This window comes from Durio zibethinus, chromosome 21 (genome assembly GCF_047325235.1).
Source record: "Durio zibethinus cultivar Kanyao isolate XHJ-2024 chromosome 21, ASM4732523v1, whole genome shotgun sequence".
NCBI lineage: Eukaryota > Viridiplantae > Streptophyta > Magnoliopsida > Malvales > Malvaceae > Durio > Durio zibethinus.
In genome coordinates, this window is record NC_143182.1 from 10,937,897 (window position 1) to 10,956,662 (window position 18,766).

Here is an 18,766-nt window from a genome sequence, read left to right on the forward strand (position 1 = left end):
ACCAGATTCTCATCAATGAAAGCCTTTGAATTTGCCATTAAGGCATCATTAACACATCTATAAGTTACGCTCTTATGCTTTTGCCCGTTTTACAATCCTGCAGTGTGCATGTTTTATTTTTAAGATGTCCAAAAAAGCGTCATATAGTAAGCAGGGTTTTTAGAATAATGTATTACAATCAGTGAATTCTGGTTGCCAAGATGCAGCCTTAACAGATAGTCATCACGCCTATGGTGACTGCAAACATAAAGTTGCCTGTTGTCTCTACAAGAATGGGCAATTGGAGCATGTTTACTATACTCAAGAGTGTACCATACTCGTGTATCTACAAAATTAGACTGCTGTCCTTGGCTCTAGCTGGTGTCAGGACAGAACCAGAAGCCATATGATAAAATCAATTCTCAAATTATAAATCCTCTGCAGATGATAAGCATCAGGGTCATGTCGCTAACACCGATTGGGAAAAAGTGATTACCTATACCTGCATAGAGCAGAATAATCAGGGTCATGTCACTAACACACCTGACTATAACACAAGATCTCACAAGTTTTATGGAACAGACTCCTTGTTCTCTACAACTTTCATCATTTTACAGTTTCAAGCCATTAATCAAACGATACTGTCATAAATCTTTCCAATCTGGTCGAAAGAGAACCATCACGGTATCTTTCTTTGCTCTATAGCAGCAGTAGCTCTTGCAGACTGTCAATCTCAAAGAATCTGAAGCCCAAAATTTCTCTGCAATCAATGACATTTTTCTCTGAAGCTTACTGTTATCAATAAAATAAGATAACAAGAAAATATACAAGATTCTGCAATAATGACCCATCCACCAGCTTTATATCTTGGATTTGTGATTCTGAAAGGCGTCGGTGCAGTCAGACCAAAGAAATGGCATCCGATACCACCAGAACAAGAAAGTTTGACCAATCAATCTGTTCTAGGAGGGGATCCAAAAAGTAAGGATGCGTTTGTTCCTCCAAAACCAAACCAATTAGACAATGCAGCTCTAACTGGCATTTCCTTCAAAGCAGTCAAATGCATGAAAGCATTGTTAAATATGGGATCAGGTTTAGTGACATTAAAGTGTTAAAGGTACAATTCCCTGCAATAGGACACCACAATGACCATTTGGTATAGCTTCAAACTTTCTTAAGTGTACTATACAGAATCTTTCATACAGTTCCTAAACATTTTTTATTAGCAGAAAGAGAACACCACTAATTAGTCCACATACTGACGGAAAAATACATGGATAGGAATCACAAATTGGTTCATACAAGTGGGAATTCCTATTAGAACCTTGTCATAAACTTTTTGAAAAGCTATGTCTCACCAATAAGTTGAAAGATGCTTTATCTGAATCATTTAGAAGTAGAAAAACTGAAATACTTACATGATGTATGGATAAAACAGTAAAAATGCCTTCAACAGCTCTGGCTGCGCCAAGAAGATGACCAACAGCACCCTGTGTATAATGGTGATTATAGCAGTTTTAATGAAAGCGAATGGTTAATAAGTAGATGAAAGCTATTAGCAGGAAAAGAAAACTTAATGAAATTACAGTAAAGTGGAATGGTACAGCACCGGAAAAGGTAACATAGCTTTTTCTTTTTCTCCCTAATTCACTTTTAATTCCCTCCCTCTCTTTTTCCCGCACATCTTTTCATAAGAGCAAGAAAATTGGTAGGGCAAGTTGCTTTCAAATTTGAACTCAGATCTTTAGGTAGTGATGAAAACATCTTTATTGATAAGGCTCTCTTTCTCTCTCTCTCAAGAAATGTAAGTTGCATCTAGTAGTATCACCTAAGATACTATATCTTGGACAGAGTTTTGTCCCTTTTAAACTTTTATTATCATCTCTGTGGTACTTTATTCCTTCTAAGTTGTGGACATTGGTGGAAGAAGTAAAAAAGATATCAAATTCCAACCAGCCCAATTTCCAATTATCTAGTCAGTTCTGAATATTGATGCATAAATAATCAAGTGTCATTTTACCTAGAATGTTTAATCATGCTAGATTTATGGGACAGAAGATGTGCCAAGTATATATTTTTCACCAGCCAAAAAGGATATTGTAGCAGGATGAAAAACTGACCATTACCTGCAAAATCCAGCTATTGATAAAGCATCAATAATTAGACTCTGAGCCCCCAGCAGCCATAACATCAGCATCTCCAAATTGAACCATCCTCATAGCATCACCAATAGAATGAGCCCCAGTTGCACAAGCAGTCACTGCTGACTGCTGCATGGTTTGGTCCCTATATTCAAAAGGTGACTAGACTATGGAACAATAACTTTTACTTTAAGAATTTTCTTTTAAAATTTTTTGTGACAAAACTGTAACAGAAGTTTGAGTCAGCAGTCAACTGCTTATTAAGGACAACGACCCCTACACAATCACAGTGTGTGACACTGATAGATTAATCATGCTCATTGTCAACTAAATCAATCAATTTTTGTGTACCCAAAGCCAAATGCTATAGCAACTTGGTGTAATTTCTAATATGCAGTATTAATTTTTAATTTGAGAACTACTAAAATTTTATTCAAGCTCAGGCATTTTGTTTCCCAGGAATGACCTAACAGATGAACTAGAACCATTGTAGCTTGTCATAAATATAAACATAAATATATATATGCACACACCAGGAATCCATATTTCATGCTAACATTACCAGATGCCATGTTAGTATCCTTGGAATGAAAATGGACTTAGTTGATGAAGATGCTTTATTAAAAGAGATGAGATTTAACTTGTCATATTAGCTGTTTCCATAGCCAAGTAGTTCATTTTCCAGCCCATAGCTGACATGAGGAAAGTAACGATGATGACCCTATGAGCTAGTGATGACAATATAAATACTGACAATCATGATGACAAAATAAATGGTAGCAGGAAACCAACCTTCTCACAAATCATTTGTGCTTGCATCTAATATATCACTGATACTTCCAATCCCACCACCTATAGAGACTCCCTGGTTACCCACAAGTTAATAAAGAATAAGTTACTGAAAAGAACCTAGAGAAAATCTATATATCACATATTACCATTAATAAGTGATTACCGTTCTTTCCTTCTGTTCCAGCTCAGCAGGCACCCATTTTGCATCTTTTAAAACTTCACCAGCAGCACAAATTGCATAGCTTATGAATCTTGCAACTGATCGATGTTACCGAGCAACAAGAATCATTGATTATAGCATGCACAGAATCAGAAAATTCCATAAGACATTGATTTGTCTTACAGAAGAAAGAGTCTAAATTATTCTTTATTAGCATAATTTAGTGATCTAACATCAGATTAGACACTGCACATCACTTTAAAATAATAAAACAACTTGGGATTCTGAGATGTGAAAACTAACAATTACAACAAGCACAAAGGACACCTCTTCCCAAGCAAACAGAGCTCCTCCAATTGAGAAAATAAAGTCATATCCAGACCCCAAAACAGCTATCAATTAAAGCATCCTCGCAGTTGCGAAGAAATCATGTTTTTCCAGCTTCATATTTTAATTGCCCAAGTTTCTTGCTTGGAAAGTAACTAAATACCTGCATGCACCAGTAACATTTAATGTAAAGTCACCATACCCTTTAATATTTACTTAAGAACTTATTCCACAGAGTTCTAAAAGCTAAACGCTTCACCTAAAAGGCACTCAGCTCTACATTCTTAAAACCCAAAATTTATTTCTTCACTAATTCAAAGTTCAACCCACAATACAAAACCTCGATCCAGTTCCAAATACCACATCACAATGTAACAAACAACACAGTCCAATTAATAGGTCATCAACCAAAATCACCTAAAGAAAAGGATTATCTTAGAATTAAGCCAAAGTTCCTCATTGAATTCACCAGGGTTAGTCCCACACGGCATAATTGCAGCATCCTTGGAAGTTAACTGATCGATGGTAAGCATCTGAGTTTCTCTATCAAAAGCATTCATCTTTAAATCTTCTGGATTTAGTGCCCTTATCCGACACTTGCCTTCTACCAAACGTTTCCATGTTGTTTCAACTCCGCAGCCAAGTGGAGCACCAGGCCAAGCCCTGAAACCCAACAAAAACAAATAAGCAACCAGTCTTCACTAACACTGAGAAAAAAAAATTTTTTTTTTAAAAGCGAAGAAGAAATGGGAGTGGAGAGAGGTTGAGGCAGTTGGAAACGACATGTCGTCTTCAGTTTCTGCCAACAAAACCTTGCCATGGCCTCCGGTTTGGTTTGTACAAGACGGGGTTTAACTTAAGTTGAGCGACTCCGAAACACGAACAGATCTTCATAAAGGGGGGAAACACAGTTAAAATTGGCTACTGTTTTGTTAAAGAGATAGGTTATATTTATTATTTTTATTTTTATTTGAATTATAATTAAGTATATATAATTTTTCTTCGCCTTCAAAAATAAAATCCTTAATAAAAAAAATGTATTTAACTACATCATTTTATTTTATATAAATTCATTAAATCTTATAATTATTTAATTTATAATAAATTTTTAAAATATAATATTTACAATACAGCTTGAAATCATATTCTCCTATATTATTATGATTTTTCATTTTACATTTATGGAATTCATAATAAAAAAAATCTTGTAATCATGTTAAACAAAGAAAAAAGTACTAAAATTCATGCAGAACATAAAAAACTCCACTATTGGCAAGAAACTATGATTGGACAATAAATGAAGAGTTTAGCACATCACAATCCCTATAAAATTATATGGTCCTCATATTTAAAGCAGCACCAAAACTTTTAGTTGAAGATCTTGATTCTTGACCAAAATACACTATGTTTTGGTGAATACGATTGTCAACAAAGTAAAAAAAAAAAAAGTACTTTACCAAAAAAAGTATTATAATAAAAGTGGCATATAGTGATTGGTTGGAACTTGGAAAGCAAACCCAGATCAAAGTCTTTACATTTTAATTTTTCTTAATTTGAAGAAGATTAAAAATAAAATTTTTTTTTTTTAAAAAAAGAAAAAAACATATGGTGTGTTTATCTATGACATGCCCATGAAGAATCTCAAATCTCAATCAGATAAGCTCTTTATTTATTTATTTATTTTTCTATATCTATTTTCCCGGTTTCTTTTTATATAAAAATCGAATTACAAATCTCTCGTTTGACTCAGGTAGGACGCCCCTACACCTGTGTATTTTAGTATTATTATTATTATAAAATTCCATTCAACTCTCTCTCTCTCTCTATATCTCTCGATCAAGCAAAATCTCGATGCAACAAGAACCTTCATTGAACTAAAAGCCCTTTGATTTCCAAAAAAAACTCTGGGTCTATTAGTTTTTTTGGTTTTCTTGATCTGGGTATAATCGAAAATTTGTTGTTTTTTTTTTGGGTGGTGAGTGGGGATGAGGAAGAGGGAGAGGGAGAATCCGTGTGGGGTATGTGGGCACTATCACAAGTACGAGGAAGGAGAAGTTTGTGGGGTATGCGGTCACAGAGCTCCCGTTTCTTCGGATAAAGCATCGCTTCAAGTCAGTGCTTTTCCATCGGTGATCTTGCCTGACTTCCTCTATTTGGGTAGCTATGATAACGCCTCTCGCTCTGAGCTTCTCAAGACCCAGGGAATTACTCGTGTCCTTAATGTAATCCTCTTCTGCTTCTTCTGATTGCTTACAGTATTAGTATCAGCTTATGGTTTTAATTGTGACGTTGAATTTATTGATTTGGGGATTGAAAATAGTTTGGAAAAGTTGACTTATGATTGTTTACTAATTGGAATAATAAAGAATAAATTAGGAAATAGAATTTTGTGCAGCATGTTAAGGTTTTTATACTGCTCTTTGATGGGATTTTGGCATTTTAATTATTTGGCTTGTAGAATAGTGGCTTGATGATTGAGTTGATTTGTTATATTGGAAGACCTTGTAACTTTATTGATCTAGAATTGTACTTCAGAAGTCTTATTGTTATCAGCGGGATTGGGGGTGTGAATGAAAGATCATTCACAACTTTGAGAACTGATTGAAGCTAATATTTGTACTATCCAAATACAGTAGATTTGCATTGAGACTATACTTTAGGCCTTTACCTTTTGGCTAAACTTACATATGAGTCAAAACAGATATCTAGGATAATATTCCTTGGTGCTTGCTATTTGCAAATGAGGGTAAGGCTAGTATTATAGATCATAAGTTAGAAACATGGGAGGAAGTTAGTATCAAATGTGTGGTTTTTGATGTGAAGCAAGACCAGAACAGGATGTGTGGGTGCAATTTATTAAAGGTAGAGCAAGAAATAATGGTTAGATTTGATAGTCAAACAGTCCTAAGAGCAATTGTTAGATTTATACAGAGCCATAAGACATATAGAATTAACTAGAAGGTGGCTAAACATAGCAGCCAATAAATACCTTCTTTGTCAGATTTACACATTATGGAAGTTTTATGTATTCTGTTTGCCTTTTCTAAGGGCAGAAAACTGAATTATATTAGAACAGAGTCAAAGATGCAACGACTTCTTGTATCAAAGACTAGTGAGATGATTATGTTTTAAACCTAATTTAATTGATACTATAATAGAAATGAGGAGAAATTGGGATTGGGGACTTTGATGACTGCATGGTTATGTTTTTGATGTTGTGAATCATAACTTTTAAACTAAGCAAACAAGTAGTTTGCTATCGTCCAATTGCTATTGCCGATGGGATTGACAAAAGGAACATCTTGGAAAGTGGTAAGATTGATGGTGTTAATATCCGTTAATTTTCATATTTCATTATGCAGTTTGTTCTCCTTCTCTTTGTTGGATGTTGTGACTGCTAAAATACATATTGATGATTGTCAGGTGTCAAAATTGTAGCTTACTTATTTTGCATATTCTTATGTTTTTCCCATTCTCTCTTTGCAGACTGTACCTGCTTGTCAAAATCTCTACAAGAATTCATTTACCTATCATTGCCTGCAAGATGGCAAAAATTTACAATTTGATGATGCAATACAATTTTTAGGTCCGTTAACCTTTGTATTGCATTTATGAAGTTTTAGTTATGGTCATAAGGTTGACTTTGGTGTCTCCGCTTTTCGTACATGACTTCGGTATTTCCTCTGTCATGCATCTAATTTTTTGCCTGTGCAAATTTCAAGATGTTGGTCTCAGCAGAACTCAGTAAAATTGACTCTTTTTTAGGTCCTGAGAAGCATTTATTGAGTATATTTTTCTCTTTTACATTTACGTAATGAGGTGCTTCTGAATTTTCTTGATTCACATGGTCAAATGTGGGTATTCTGCTGTCAAATACATGTGCTTCCCTGGGGGCTCTGCACTTTCACAACTTTGGAACCTTTCTATGATATTGTGTTTACATATCAATCACTCTTCTCAACGTGGTAACCTTGTTGTGGTTTGCCCCGCTTATATCACGATCTCCTTCATTACCTTAGTGACACATGACTTTTGGAGAGTTTGCTTGCAGATCTTATGCAAATGATGTTTAATTAATGTTTGCCAGTTACATTGCAGTAGCTCAGACACTTCTAGTTGACATATCGAATAGTTTTATATTCTCATTGTCATATTATGACACAGTTCATTTCTGCAGAGCAATGTGAGAGGGATAAGGCTCCAGTCCTTGTGCACTGCATGTCAGGAAAAAATAGGTTGATCTTACTGCTGCTTCATTTCTTTTCTTATCCAAGAAATATACACCAAAACAAACATGAGCATATAGAAGTGGCTTTTTCCTCTGTTTTCTTTTTTATTAATCTTATTTTATACCCCAAAAGTTAAAATTTGAATACTGAAAGTAGAATTTTCAATATTGACTATAGTGGAAGAACCTAGTGGGACCTTACCCCGGAATCTTTCCCAATAAGATGGCCTGCAGATAGCTTTGGCCACCATGTCATTTTGTACATAGGAGATAAACTGCTATGAATGTGTGTGTATCTTCTTTGGATTTGGGAAGGGGGAATTCCAACTCTTCGGGAAGGGATACATGCACCTAGTATTGAACCTATGCTCAGGTGGGTGGGTGGGCGTGTGTACCCCTTTAAACGAAACAAATTGTTTGTTTGTGAGGATGATTGTATTCTTTCTGACAGGTCACCAGCAATTGTAATAGCTTACTTGATGAAGTCTAGAGGATGGAGGCTTCCACAGAGCTATCAGTGGGTGAAAGAACGGAGATCATCTGTTGAGTTAAGTCAAGGTATTTACCAGCCTTGACTTAGATTACCTAATAGATTACCTAATAACATGGAAGCCATTTATATTGTTTATAGTACTTAGTCTGTTGTTATTTTAGTTAATTGGATGTCATATGCTTAATTGAAAGCAATATAGGAATTCCACTTGATATTATTTGGAACCGGAAAAATGAATGTCATATAATATCATTTGGAAGAGGAAAAAGTCTAATGCTGCTGAAACTATCATCAATCTGTTTCTAATTTCTGATTGGTATTTGTTAGATTGCATGGGATGGGTGGATACTTATGTTTCTTAGTTTTTGTCTGACAAATCAACTTTTTCCTGGCAACTGTGAGAGAATTTAGAAGTAGAAATGCTTTTTTCATGAGTAAATTATGTATGATCTGTTTGTGTAAAGTAAGTATTGCTTTGGTATGATTGAAATTGAGTTTAGGGATTGTAAACTGGTGATGTTTATTCCATTATGATCTTCTTGCTATTATTATTTTTGATATTTTTCGATTAAATGCTTTCTGATTTTCATTCACTGTTTGTGATTTGTAGCTGTGTACCAGCAACTGCAGGAATATGAGCAAAAGATCTTTGGATCATCTGATAGTAGCAATCCTCCTCTGCCTACCTTTCCACCTGCTGGAGCCCCATCCTTCAACTTTGGCTTCTTAAAGGCAAATGATCCAGTTCCTGTTCCTATTCCTGCTTTCAATAATATTGGTGCTACTTCTATTTTTGCCCGTACGCCTTTAGAAGTTCCTCCGCATGAATTCACATTTGGTGCCGGTCAGACCCAGAAAAGCGTGTCTGAAAGCCTAGCAAATCCTAGTTGCACCGATATTCCAATGGATAGCACTTAGATCCCTGAAGTTTCTTTTGCAAGAACAACCATTTCGCCAATGAGACCGACGACTTTTAATGAGGATATTTATGAAATTTGGCTGTAAATTGTGAGTAAAAATGTTAGAAGTTTTTCTGGTTTGTTAGATATGAAGAGTTGGTACATTCGCTCTTGGTACATTCAATCTGGGTGCCTTGAATGTGAATGAATATATTTATTTTTGGACCAGCAGAGAGTTTCCTATCCAAGGATCATTCATATACTTGCCAGCATCTATACTCACTGGAGCTCACGCAAGAATATGAACTTACTCTGCATCGTAAGCCACCATCTCGGATAATTTTTGCCCAATCTGGGGGTGATATGTTCCTATAAATTGACTTTTCAGCCGGATGGTGTGGCACCAGTAAACTTAGAATGTCGATACAGTTTGAAAAACACAGGCTATTATAATATGGATTTTAATGATAATCAATTAGCAAGAACGAAGAATGAGAGAAAAAAATGTTGAGCAATGGAGCAAGTACTTGAGCGCTGGATGTTAGAGATTAATGTTACTGAGCTCTATGAATTCATCCAATTTTTGAGCCTCTTTCTCTGCTGGCAAATTACCCAGAAGGGGCACTAATAACCATTGCATCGTTTATTTTGGTTGAACTTACTCAACTAAACCCCGAACAAACAACAGTAGTAAAACGCTGATTAATGTCCTTCATGAAGTTATGGTCATATATTTTTTGCCATGACAATACTGTTTCCAGAACAGCAGAGACTGTAGTCATAACAAATAATGTTATGAAGGCCGAAAAAAAAAAGAAGAAGAAATTCACACCATTGACTTGCAAAAAGCTCACATATCCAAACCAAATTCAGTCCAGTATCTGTCTCTATTCACACAGTTCACAATTAAATATGCATTCTCTTCACCATTTTGATCGTCTTTAACCGTATTTTGACACACGAATATATTTTTTGGCTATGTATTTTCGCACCCATCACACATTTCTAAAACTAGTAAGCAATACATGTTTCAAGGGAGGACTTGGCAAGCCATAATAGACCAGGATCATTCCGCTTTAACACTAGATAAGTTTCTGCCTTCCCAATGTCGTCCAAGATAACATCTTCACTAAAACCAATCAAGAGCAGAATTTCCGTGACAGCTGCAAGAACAAAAACATGATGAGAATTAGAGTTGAATAAGACACTTGTTATGTGTTTTTACTTATTAGGATTGTGACTAGTCGGTCTTTAACCAATTCAATTGGTGTCCTCATCATTTTATTGTCTCCAGCTCTCTAAATAGACCTTAAATGCTTTGCATTAAGCTCCTGCGTAATGTGGCCAAAAAATAAAATAAAATAAAGACTCCTGTGTAATGCACTTTTGACAAGGTTTGCTCCTATCCTTCCAGTGAAATCCATATTCTCCTCAATTGGTCATCAAATAAATCTTTTACTTACCAAAACCTTGTTTAGCATATAAAAAAACCTTGTTTAAAGAGGGGGGAAAGGGGAAAGAATAAAAAGAAACAAACCTTTGTAATTTGCAACATTTCTTTGGATTATAGGATTGGCCTGCAATGTACCATTATTAATAACTAAGAAAAGGAGTAGATAAAACAAGGATTACAATACATAAAAGAGTTGTCATTCTCGATTAACTCATGGAAATTAAGCAAAACCTCAGGACTAACAAGGATTCTACCTTCCGAAGTTTTATAAATTTCATTTCATCTGGGTGCTTGATCAAATTCCTGCCAGCAAAGAAAATAACTTCCAGCTTGTATCAGTAACTTAGTTCACAAAACAAAGAGGAAAAAAAAAGCATGGCAGAATAAGCAGGAACTAGAACATCTATAGAAGCTTGCAAGAGGTGGGCTCAGATGCCGAGTACCAATGCTTTATTGTGTATTGAGGAAACAAAAAACAGAATTAAAGGACAGTCAAGCAAGAATACCATACCTAATTATCTTAAATAGAGTTTGCAGATCGATAGTTGCCTCCGTGGGATTAACTTCAGCTCGCAACATCTCAATGGCCTTTTGCAGACACTAAAAACATCAGTAACAGAGTCTCGGATTCTCTGTAATTCTTGATCATCTGGATCGGGCTCATCAATTTTCATATCGTATATTCCCAGCTGAGGCAATAACTTATCATCTGGATGAGGTTCTGCTTGTTCTATTTCATCTGCTTTAGTTTGATCAGGATCAGGTTCTTTATGACCTTGGTTGAAATGGGCTTGATCTACCAGGGTTTCAGTTGTTATTTGATGACGAGGATCATGTCTTGCCATACTTGTGCATCCCAAAATGTTCAATCGTGCTTCTCCATCATCAGGATCTGGTTCATCTATGGTCTCTCTTGTTAGAATCTTGGTGTCCAGAATCTCCATCACCATGGGTTCAACTACATTTCCAAAACTTGAAGCACCTGAACCATCAGGATCAGGCTCTTCACTTGAACACATGGCTGCTGATTTCCCAAGAGTCTTCTGAGAATCGTTTTTAGTAGATTCAGAATGATGTTTCAGTAGCAGAGTTTCACCATGCAGCAAATCATCTGGATCTGGTTCAAACTTGTTCTGATTTCTAGAAAGGTCATCAGGATCTGGTTCATAAGCAAGTTTCCCCACAGGCCTAATTGGACTTTGAATATCTAGATTTTCATTTCCATCATGAATGGTCAACCCAGAGTCTTGGATTCTCTGTAATTTTTGATTATCCGGATCAGGCTCATCAATTTTCATATCATATATTCCCAGCTGTGGCAATAACTTATCATCTCGATGAGGCTCTGCTCGTGCTATTTCCTCTGCTTTAGTTTCATCAGGATCAGGTTCTTTATGACCTTGGTTGAAACAGGCTTGATCTACCAAGGTTTCAGTTGTTATGTGATGTCCAGGATCATGTCTTGCCATGCTTGGGCATCCCAGAATGTTCGATTGTGCTTCTCCATCATCAGGATCTGGTTCATCTATGGTCTCTCTTGTCAGAATCTTGGTGTCCAGAATCTCCATCACCACAGGTTCAACTACATTTCCAAAACTTGAAGCACCTGAATCATCAGGATCAGGCTCTTCACTTGAACATATGGCTGCTGATTTCCCAAGAGTCTTCTGAGAATCATTTTTAGTAGATGCAGACTGATGTTTCAGTAGCAGAGTTTCACCATGCAGCAAATCATCTGGATCAGGTTCAAACTTGTTATGATTGCTAGAAAGGTCATCAGGATCTGGTTCATAAGCAAGTTTCCTCAAAGACCTAATTGGACTTTGAATATCTAGATTTTCATTTCCATTGTGAATAGTCAAACCAGAGTCTTGGATTCTCTGTAATTCTTGATCATCCGGATCGGGCTCATCAATTTTCATATCATATATTCCCAGCTGTGGCAATAACTTATCATCTCGATGAGGATCTGCTTGTGCTATTTCATCTGCTTTAGTTTCATCAGGATCAGGTTCTTTATGGCCTTGATTGAAATGGGCTTGATCTACCAAGGTTTCAGTTGTTATGTGATGACGAGGATCATGTCTTGCCAAGCTTGTGCATCCCAAAATGTTCGATTGTGCTTCTCCATCATCAGGATCTGGTTCATCTATGGTCTCTCTTGTCAGAATCTTGGTGTCCAGAATCTCCATCACCATAGGTTCAACTACATTTCCAAAACTTGAAGCACCTGAATCATCAGGATCGGGCTCTTCACTTGAACACATGGCTGCTGATTTCCCAAGAGTCTTCTGAGAAATGTTTTTAGTAGATTCAGAATGATGTTTCAGTAGCAGAGTTTCACCAGGCAGCGTGTCATCTGGATCAGGTTCAAACTTGTTCTGATTGCTAGAAAGATCATCAGGATCTGGTTCATAAGCAAGTTTCCCCAGAGCCCTAATTGGACTTTGAATATCTAGATTTTCATTTCCATCGTGAATAGTCGACCCAGAATCATCAGGGTCAGGTTCATCATGTGTTTCAGATGCTTCCACATTAGCAGAAGCATTTACCAGATGACGATAAGCAGCAGCTACAGAAGAGGCACGGGCATTTTCCAGCAAAGTTGACATATTTCCACCAACCTTCTGAGAACTTCTGGCATCTTCAACATAAAAATCTTCTTGATAATTGTCTGAATGTCTGATTCCACTTAAAGTGTGGCCCCTAGATTTGGTCCAATCCAAGCTAACAGCTTCCTCATTCAACTGCCAAAAAAAAGTAATTTACATCAAGACAGTGCCTTTTATATTGAAGCAATAATATTTGACAATGAAGAACTATTTCTACTCATAAAAGTGAGAATATAAAGGTAGTTTTACCTGTTTATCAAGGGCGTAGAAATTTGAATCATGTTCAGAGAATACCATATGAGCCTGAAATATACAGAAGCATAGTTCTCAATAATTTGTTTGCTAATTTTTCCCCACCCACCTCCTCCCCACTCTTGTCCCTCCCTCTATTTTTTGGAATTATAATAACATAATCATCACTAACATTGGTATAATTAATAACTGAAATTTGTTAAATAATGCTTTCAAGTTCATGTAAAAGAGTTTTTTTTATGCTCTCATATTTCCTTAATCCTTTCAGGTCATCAGTTCGAAGGCAGATATATATCTCTTCTCCATGATTCTGAAAAAGCAAATAAGGATCAACAATAAAAATAATCGAAAGTAGAGAAGTTGAAAGATTTTGATATTCTATTTCTTCTATGTTTAAATAGGCTATTACCTTATTAAAACCTAGAATGGATGTGGGACTCACACCAACGTAACCAACTGGAGCCCTCTCAGTCATTATTCCTACACGCCATCGATGCTTTACAAAAGAACAATCAAAAACTAGTTCAAAAGAGCTTACAAGAGTCAGTCAAGCAAAGTAGCATGAATATATATGGTTCCCATGGTACCTTGTTCATGATAGCAACAATTCCAGGGTCTGAAGCAAGCATATGCATCCTTTTTAATGCCTCAGAAGCTGCAGGGTATAACTGGCAACAAACAGTAATCAAGATATCAGAATAGTTAATAATCAGCTCTAAAATGGTTGCTTGTCACGTCCTTAGATTCAAAAACTGACAAATAGCACATGAAGATAACATAATTTAAGATGTCTGATGCACTTTATATGCATCTCCTTATGTACAAAATCAGAAATCTAGAGACAAAATTCATTTCTCCATCAAATGGTAACTAGCTTTTTCACAGAACTGCTGTCTATTACACCAACCATATACAATATTACCCATAAATAACAATCCCGTGAAATTTCATAACCCCTCAACATTAATTTATTTGTGTAAAATATTAAATTATGAATATACTCTAAGTGAAACTTGATCAACAAAAATTGCACCAATGGCTTTTTTTTTTTTTTCCATTTTTCATTCCTCAATTGCATATTGTCAACAATAACGAAATCAGAAATACCTCTACACCTGGAATTTGAAGCGTGCGAAAATCACAAAAGATGTAAGGTCCTTGAGGATGTCTTATAGAAGCATGGGGTCCATCTGACATTCGCTGCCTCAGTCTCCTTTCCTCTTCATTGAATCCAGCTATTCTCAGGTCTACCTTTGAATTTTGTATAACTCGCTCAACTTCATCCTCAGGTACCCCCATCATCCTGACAGATTTTCCCTGAAATTAGAAGAAACAAAGTACTATAAGTTGGAATAGAATGTGTAAGAAAGTGTGAAAAATTTAGTTTATCATGTCCATACCATCACTGCTTTTTAATTACTTTCATCTCTTAAGTGATAATCATTTGAGCCCCTTTTCAAAATAATTTTATGCAAAGACAATTATGAACATCCTTGTTTTCCTGTGACTAAGAACCGTGAACAAAACAACACCGGCAAGTTGCACTTAAACTGAAAAGTAACAAGACATCCTTGGGCATCCAAAACACATAAAACCAGCTTCAACCGAACATAAAATGAAACCCATATACTTCATCAATTGCCTTTTATTGCAATTGTATGGGTAGATGAAAGGATGCGAGTACTTTAATCTATTAGCATTAAACAATAAACAGAGTGATGGATATACCCTACAAGGAATAGTAAATACCATGACAATTGAAGCTTCTTGCAAACTCAAGCATGAGTGCTCATCCGAGAAAGGGTGCAGCATTCTCGAGCCTTTGCCCGATAATCGAGGAACAATAAGCCGCAAAGTATCCGCCTTAACCTCAGTCAACTTTTGCAGCTCATCTCCTAACTCCTTGAGATTTGCACCAGAATTCATTTCCACCATATACTTGTTCCCTCTCCATAGAACAGTTACATTCACCATATTTTCTTGCTCTTCCATGTTGCACTATAACGCCAAAAAAAAAAAAAGCAGAACAACTTTTAATCACTCTTAAAAGCAAAAAAAAATCATTATCGCAAACTTTTTTTCAAATTGAAGTATTTTTCGATAAAGGATGTAAATTTAACAGTTAAATTTCAGCATCCAGAACTCTATTTACATTAAAAACACAGAATTTTTTTGCAGAATTCAACAAATTCTTACATACAAATTAAACTTTAATATCAAGAATTAAGGATAATAAAAAAGACCCAGATTGAGAATTTTGATTAGATTTTATTTACCTGAGGTGTTGCTGCGGATTTTCTCTTTCTGAGAAGGGAATATTCTTCCGGAGGATTGCTAAACACAAAGGAAGATATCAGCAAAATTTTCTACGTGTCGGGGTTTTCATTTAATTAATTAGGAACGGGGGGCGTAGGATAAGATATTAACGCGTCTTATGCTAAAATGCACGGTTGTGTTGCGCATTTGCTGGCGTGAGACCATTGAGAGGATTCTAGAAAAATGTGTCTGGAAACATACAAATGGAGAATACAAGGGGAAAGATTTAGGAAAAGTATTTTAGGTTTAATTTTTAAAGTTTTTTATTAAAATGAATAAATAAAACTAAAATTGATAAATTAAAAGATTTTTTATATAGATTAGATGTATAAAATTTAAATAAATTTTTAAATATTTTTTAGATAAATATTTTTAATAAAAAATTAATAAAATAAATATCGATTAAATTTTAATTATAAATAATATTTTTTATTTTTTAATAAATTATTAATTTTTTTTATGAAATTTTATTAATTTATCAATTAAAATTTTCATAAAAGTTTTTGTTAAATTATTTTTAAGAAAAAATTTTACAAATTTTATTTAAAAACTTTTATGAAAATTTTTTCTTGGTTTTGATCAGGCTGATGTAATTTTCAAGACTCATAAAGGCAAAGGGTTTAGTAAGAAGTAAATGAGTAGACTATGGAGCGTCTCGCACGTCAGCGTGTCAAAATCTGAAGTTTTCAAGTCCAAATGTATATTTCTTGAATGTGAAAATTGTCTGAAAATGGTTTGAAAATAAGATGGAATCATATATACGTAAACCTGTCCATGGTTGGGCCAGTTCTAGTCGGCCATTCACAAATTCTGCTCAGAAAAATCTAAAATTTTTATTATATTTAAATAAAAATAAATTTCATTCATGAAATAAAATTTTGGATGGATTCAAGTTTAGTTTGGAGTTTAAGCTCTAAGAAGCTAGAAACTGAATCCATGGAGTGAGATCGGCGGCAGCTAACGAGTCAATGTAGTCGAGTGCCATGCGACCAACACGGAAAAATTTTTTTAATATTTAAGTAACAAAATAAAAAATTTATTATAAAATTTAATCATTAAATTAATAAACTTTTTATTCTGATGCCTTTTCAATTTTTTAATGAAACGAAGCCGGATGATGGGTTCATGCTAAGGATTTTTATGAAGTGCAAATTCCATGGTTGGTACCAGGTGACCACTGACCAAACAAGCCAGGTGCAGGGATGAAAACCAACTCTGCTCTCTTTTAGATTTACCTGAAAATTATATTAACAAAAAAAATTATACCATCTAATTCTCTTAAAATTTTTAGAGAGCTTTTTGATTTTAATGAAGTCTCGAATCGTTTGGTTATCTGTTCTAATAACAAAGATATCACGAGTTAAATAGATGTGAAATCATTGTATACCATTTTTTATAGCTAACAATTCATTTTCATAAATAATCTAATTTATTTTGTTAAGTTTAAATTTATCAAAATTATAGTCACAAATCAATTCATCTTTTTTATTAAGATTTTTTGCTTTAAAGACACATCTTCAATGTTCATCACTAGCATCTGTCTCTTGTATGAGTAAATCTTCTTGTTTAGGCAGATAAACTTTAGGAATATAAGTTAGCTCTGATTTGATTTGCTTAATAATATCAAAGTTTGTAGGTGTCTATACAAAATCATTATTTTTACGTAATTTACGCAAAAGAAGACTTTCTTTTTCAGAAATATTTTTAAAGAATTGTCTACCATAATTTAATATACCTAGAAATTGTTGTATTTGTTTAACATTATCTAGTTTTTTTGAAAACTCATTGATCTTCGAGATGATATGATCCTGCAATGTGATTTCATTAGCAGAGAAATTAAGACCAAGAAATTCGATCTCTGTTTTTTCAAGTTCAACTTTTTTGGAACTTAAAATAATACTATGTAAAATAAATTCTTGAGCAATAATATTAAGGTGTTTCCTATGCTCATCTAAAGTAGAAGAGAAAATAAGTATATCATCGATATATACACAACAAAATTGATTATGTTTGCTGAAAATAGTGTCCATCCAACGTTAAAAAATTTATGATGCGTTGCATAGACCAAAAGGCATAACAATACATTGGTAATGGCCTGTTGGTGCACTAAAAGCAGTTAAAAGTTTAGATTCAGGTTTAAGCATGATTTGTCAAAAACCAGATTTATAATCAAATTTAGAAAAGCATTTATCATTTTTGGCTAAATTTAGCAAAACATCTTTACGAGGAATAAAATAGCTATCAAATACAAGATTTTGATTTAATTTCTTATAATTGATAACCATACGAGGTTTACCTCATTTTATCTTTGAATGGTTTCTTACCATAAATGCTGGGCTTAAATGTGGGCTAGTAATTGGTTCTATCAGGCCTTTGTCCAATAGCTCAGAGATTTGTATCTTGAATTCGTCCATATCTTATTTGGTATAGATCATAGGTTTTACTTTTATAATCTCTTTTGGATTATGAAGAATTAGCTCACAGTATCTTGGGCTTCTTTTCCAAAGCTTCAATGGTTGTTCATGGAAGTTTTCGTACAAAATCTTATAAAGCCAATGTTTTTCATTGATTGTTTTTATAGTATTTGATAATCTTTTTGGTTGAAAGTTTTTATCACAAATATGCTCATGTTCCTGTAATAAAAGAATTTTAACCGACTTTTTATCAATTGTAAGATTAACACGAGTATTAGAAACAATAAATGGAACATAAGTACGTAAAAAATTATTACCTAATAGGATATCTTCATGCATGTTAGGAAAACATAGTATTTTTGCTATTATGAATTTAACATTGTTGAGATAAATAGGAATATTTTTTGTTTTATATCAAACAATAGTTTCCTTATCATCTATACCTACTATGATGATAGGATGCTTCTTTAGTATCCATTTTGTTATGGGTAAAGCATTGTTGCGATAGCTTGAGATTATTGCTCCAGTGTCAAGTAGTATATATAGACTATACAGTTTATAGTCCTAAAATTGAAAATCACCTTGCACAAACGTGTAATATTTATCTTTGTTAGAAAATAATATTGTTTAGGTGCAAATAAATGAAATTTATTTATAAAATGAAACATTTTTATTTCTTCATTCCTAAGAGTTCTAGAAG

At 34.4% G+C, this 18,766-nt stretch overlaps 3 protein-coding genes across 15 annotated transcripts; 1 reads left to right on the forward strand and 2 right to left on the reverse strand.

The window, feature by feature from the left end:
* Positions 1 to 78: 78 nt before the first annotated feature.
* On the reverse strand, positions 79 to 4,413 carry LOC111305582 (3-oxoacyl-[acyl-carrier-protein] synthase, mitochondrial-like). 13 transcript variants are annotated; one of them, XM_089749701.1, is made up of 8 exons: positions 4,212 to 4,400; positions 3,869 to 4,062; positions 3,076 to 3,170; positions 2,913 to 2,985; positions 2,106 to 2,265; positions 1,398 to 1,469; positions 564 to 1,014; positions 79 to 481 (listed from the first exon to the last, which is right to left on the reverse strand). In XM_089749701.1, the coding sequence occupies exons 1-4, from the start codon at positions 4,217 to 4,219 to the stop codon at positions 2,917 to 2,919; spliced, it is 366 nt and encodes a 121-aa protein (XP_089605827.1). In that variant the 5' UTR covers positions 4,220 to 4,400; the 3' UTR covers positions 79 to 481; positions 564 to 1,014; positions 1,398 to 1,469; positions 2,106 to 2,265; positions 2,913 to 2,916. The 13 variants fall into 13 exon arrangements, with proteins under 13 accessions (XP_089605827.1, XP_089605828.1, XP_089605824.1 ...); XM_089749702.1 differs by having other exon boundaries at positions 79 to 739; positions 835 to 1,106; XM_089749698.1 differs by having other exon boundaries at positions 79 to 739; positions 827 to 1,106.
* A 594-nt stretch (positions 4,414 to 5,007) lies between these two features.
* On the forward strand, positions 5,008 to 9,247 carry LOC111305583 (protein-tyrosine-phosphatase IBR5-like). The gene is made up of 5 exons (XM_022903242.2): positions 5,008 to 5,621; positions 6,886 to 6,985; positions 7,577 to 7,634; positions 8,079 to 8,185; positions 8,731 to 9,247. Exons 1-5 carry the CDS (start codon positions 5,385 to 5,387, stop codon positions 9,036 to 9,038), a joined length of 810 nt encoding a protein of 269 aa, XP_022758977.1. The 5' UTR covers positions 5,008 to 5,384; the 3' UTR covers positions 9,039 to 9,247.
* Positions 9,248 to 9,835: 588 nt separating this feature from the next.
* On the reverse strand, positions 9,836 to 15,694 carry LOC111305584 (uncharacterized). Its single transcript, XM_089749694.1, has 10 exons — positions 15,613 to 15,694; positions 15,086 to 15,334; positions 14,444 to 14,653; positions 13,924 to 14,004; positions 13,746 to 13,832; positions 13,334 to 13,387; positions 10,984 to 13,219; positions 10,727 to 10,794; positions 10,557 to 10,596; positions 9,836 to 10,182 (listed from the first exon to the last, which is right to left on the reverse strand). The coding sequence occupies exons 2-7, from the start codon at positions 15,326 to 15,328 to the stop codon at positions 10,988 to 10,990; spliced, it is 2,907 nt and encodes a 968-aa protein (XP_089605820.1). The 5' UTR covers positions 15,329 to 15,334; positions 15,613 to 15,694; the 3' UTR covers positions 9,836 to 10,182; positions 10,557 to 10,596; positions 10,727 to 10,794; positions 10,984 to 10,987.
* Positions 15,695 to 18,766: the final 3,072 nt, after the last annotated feature.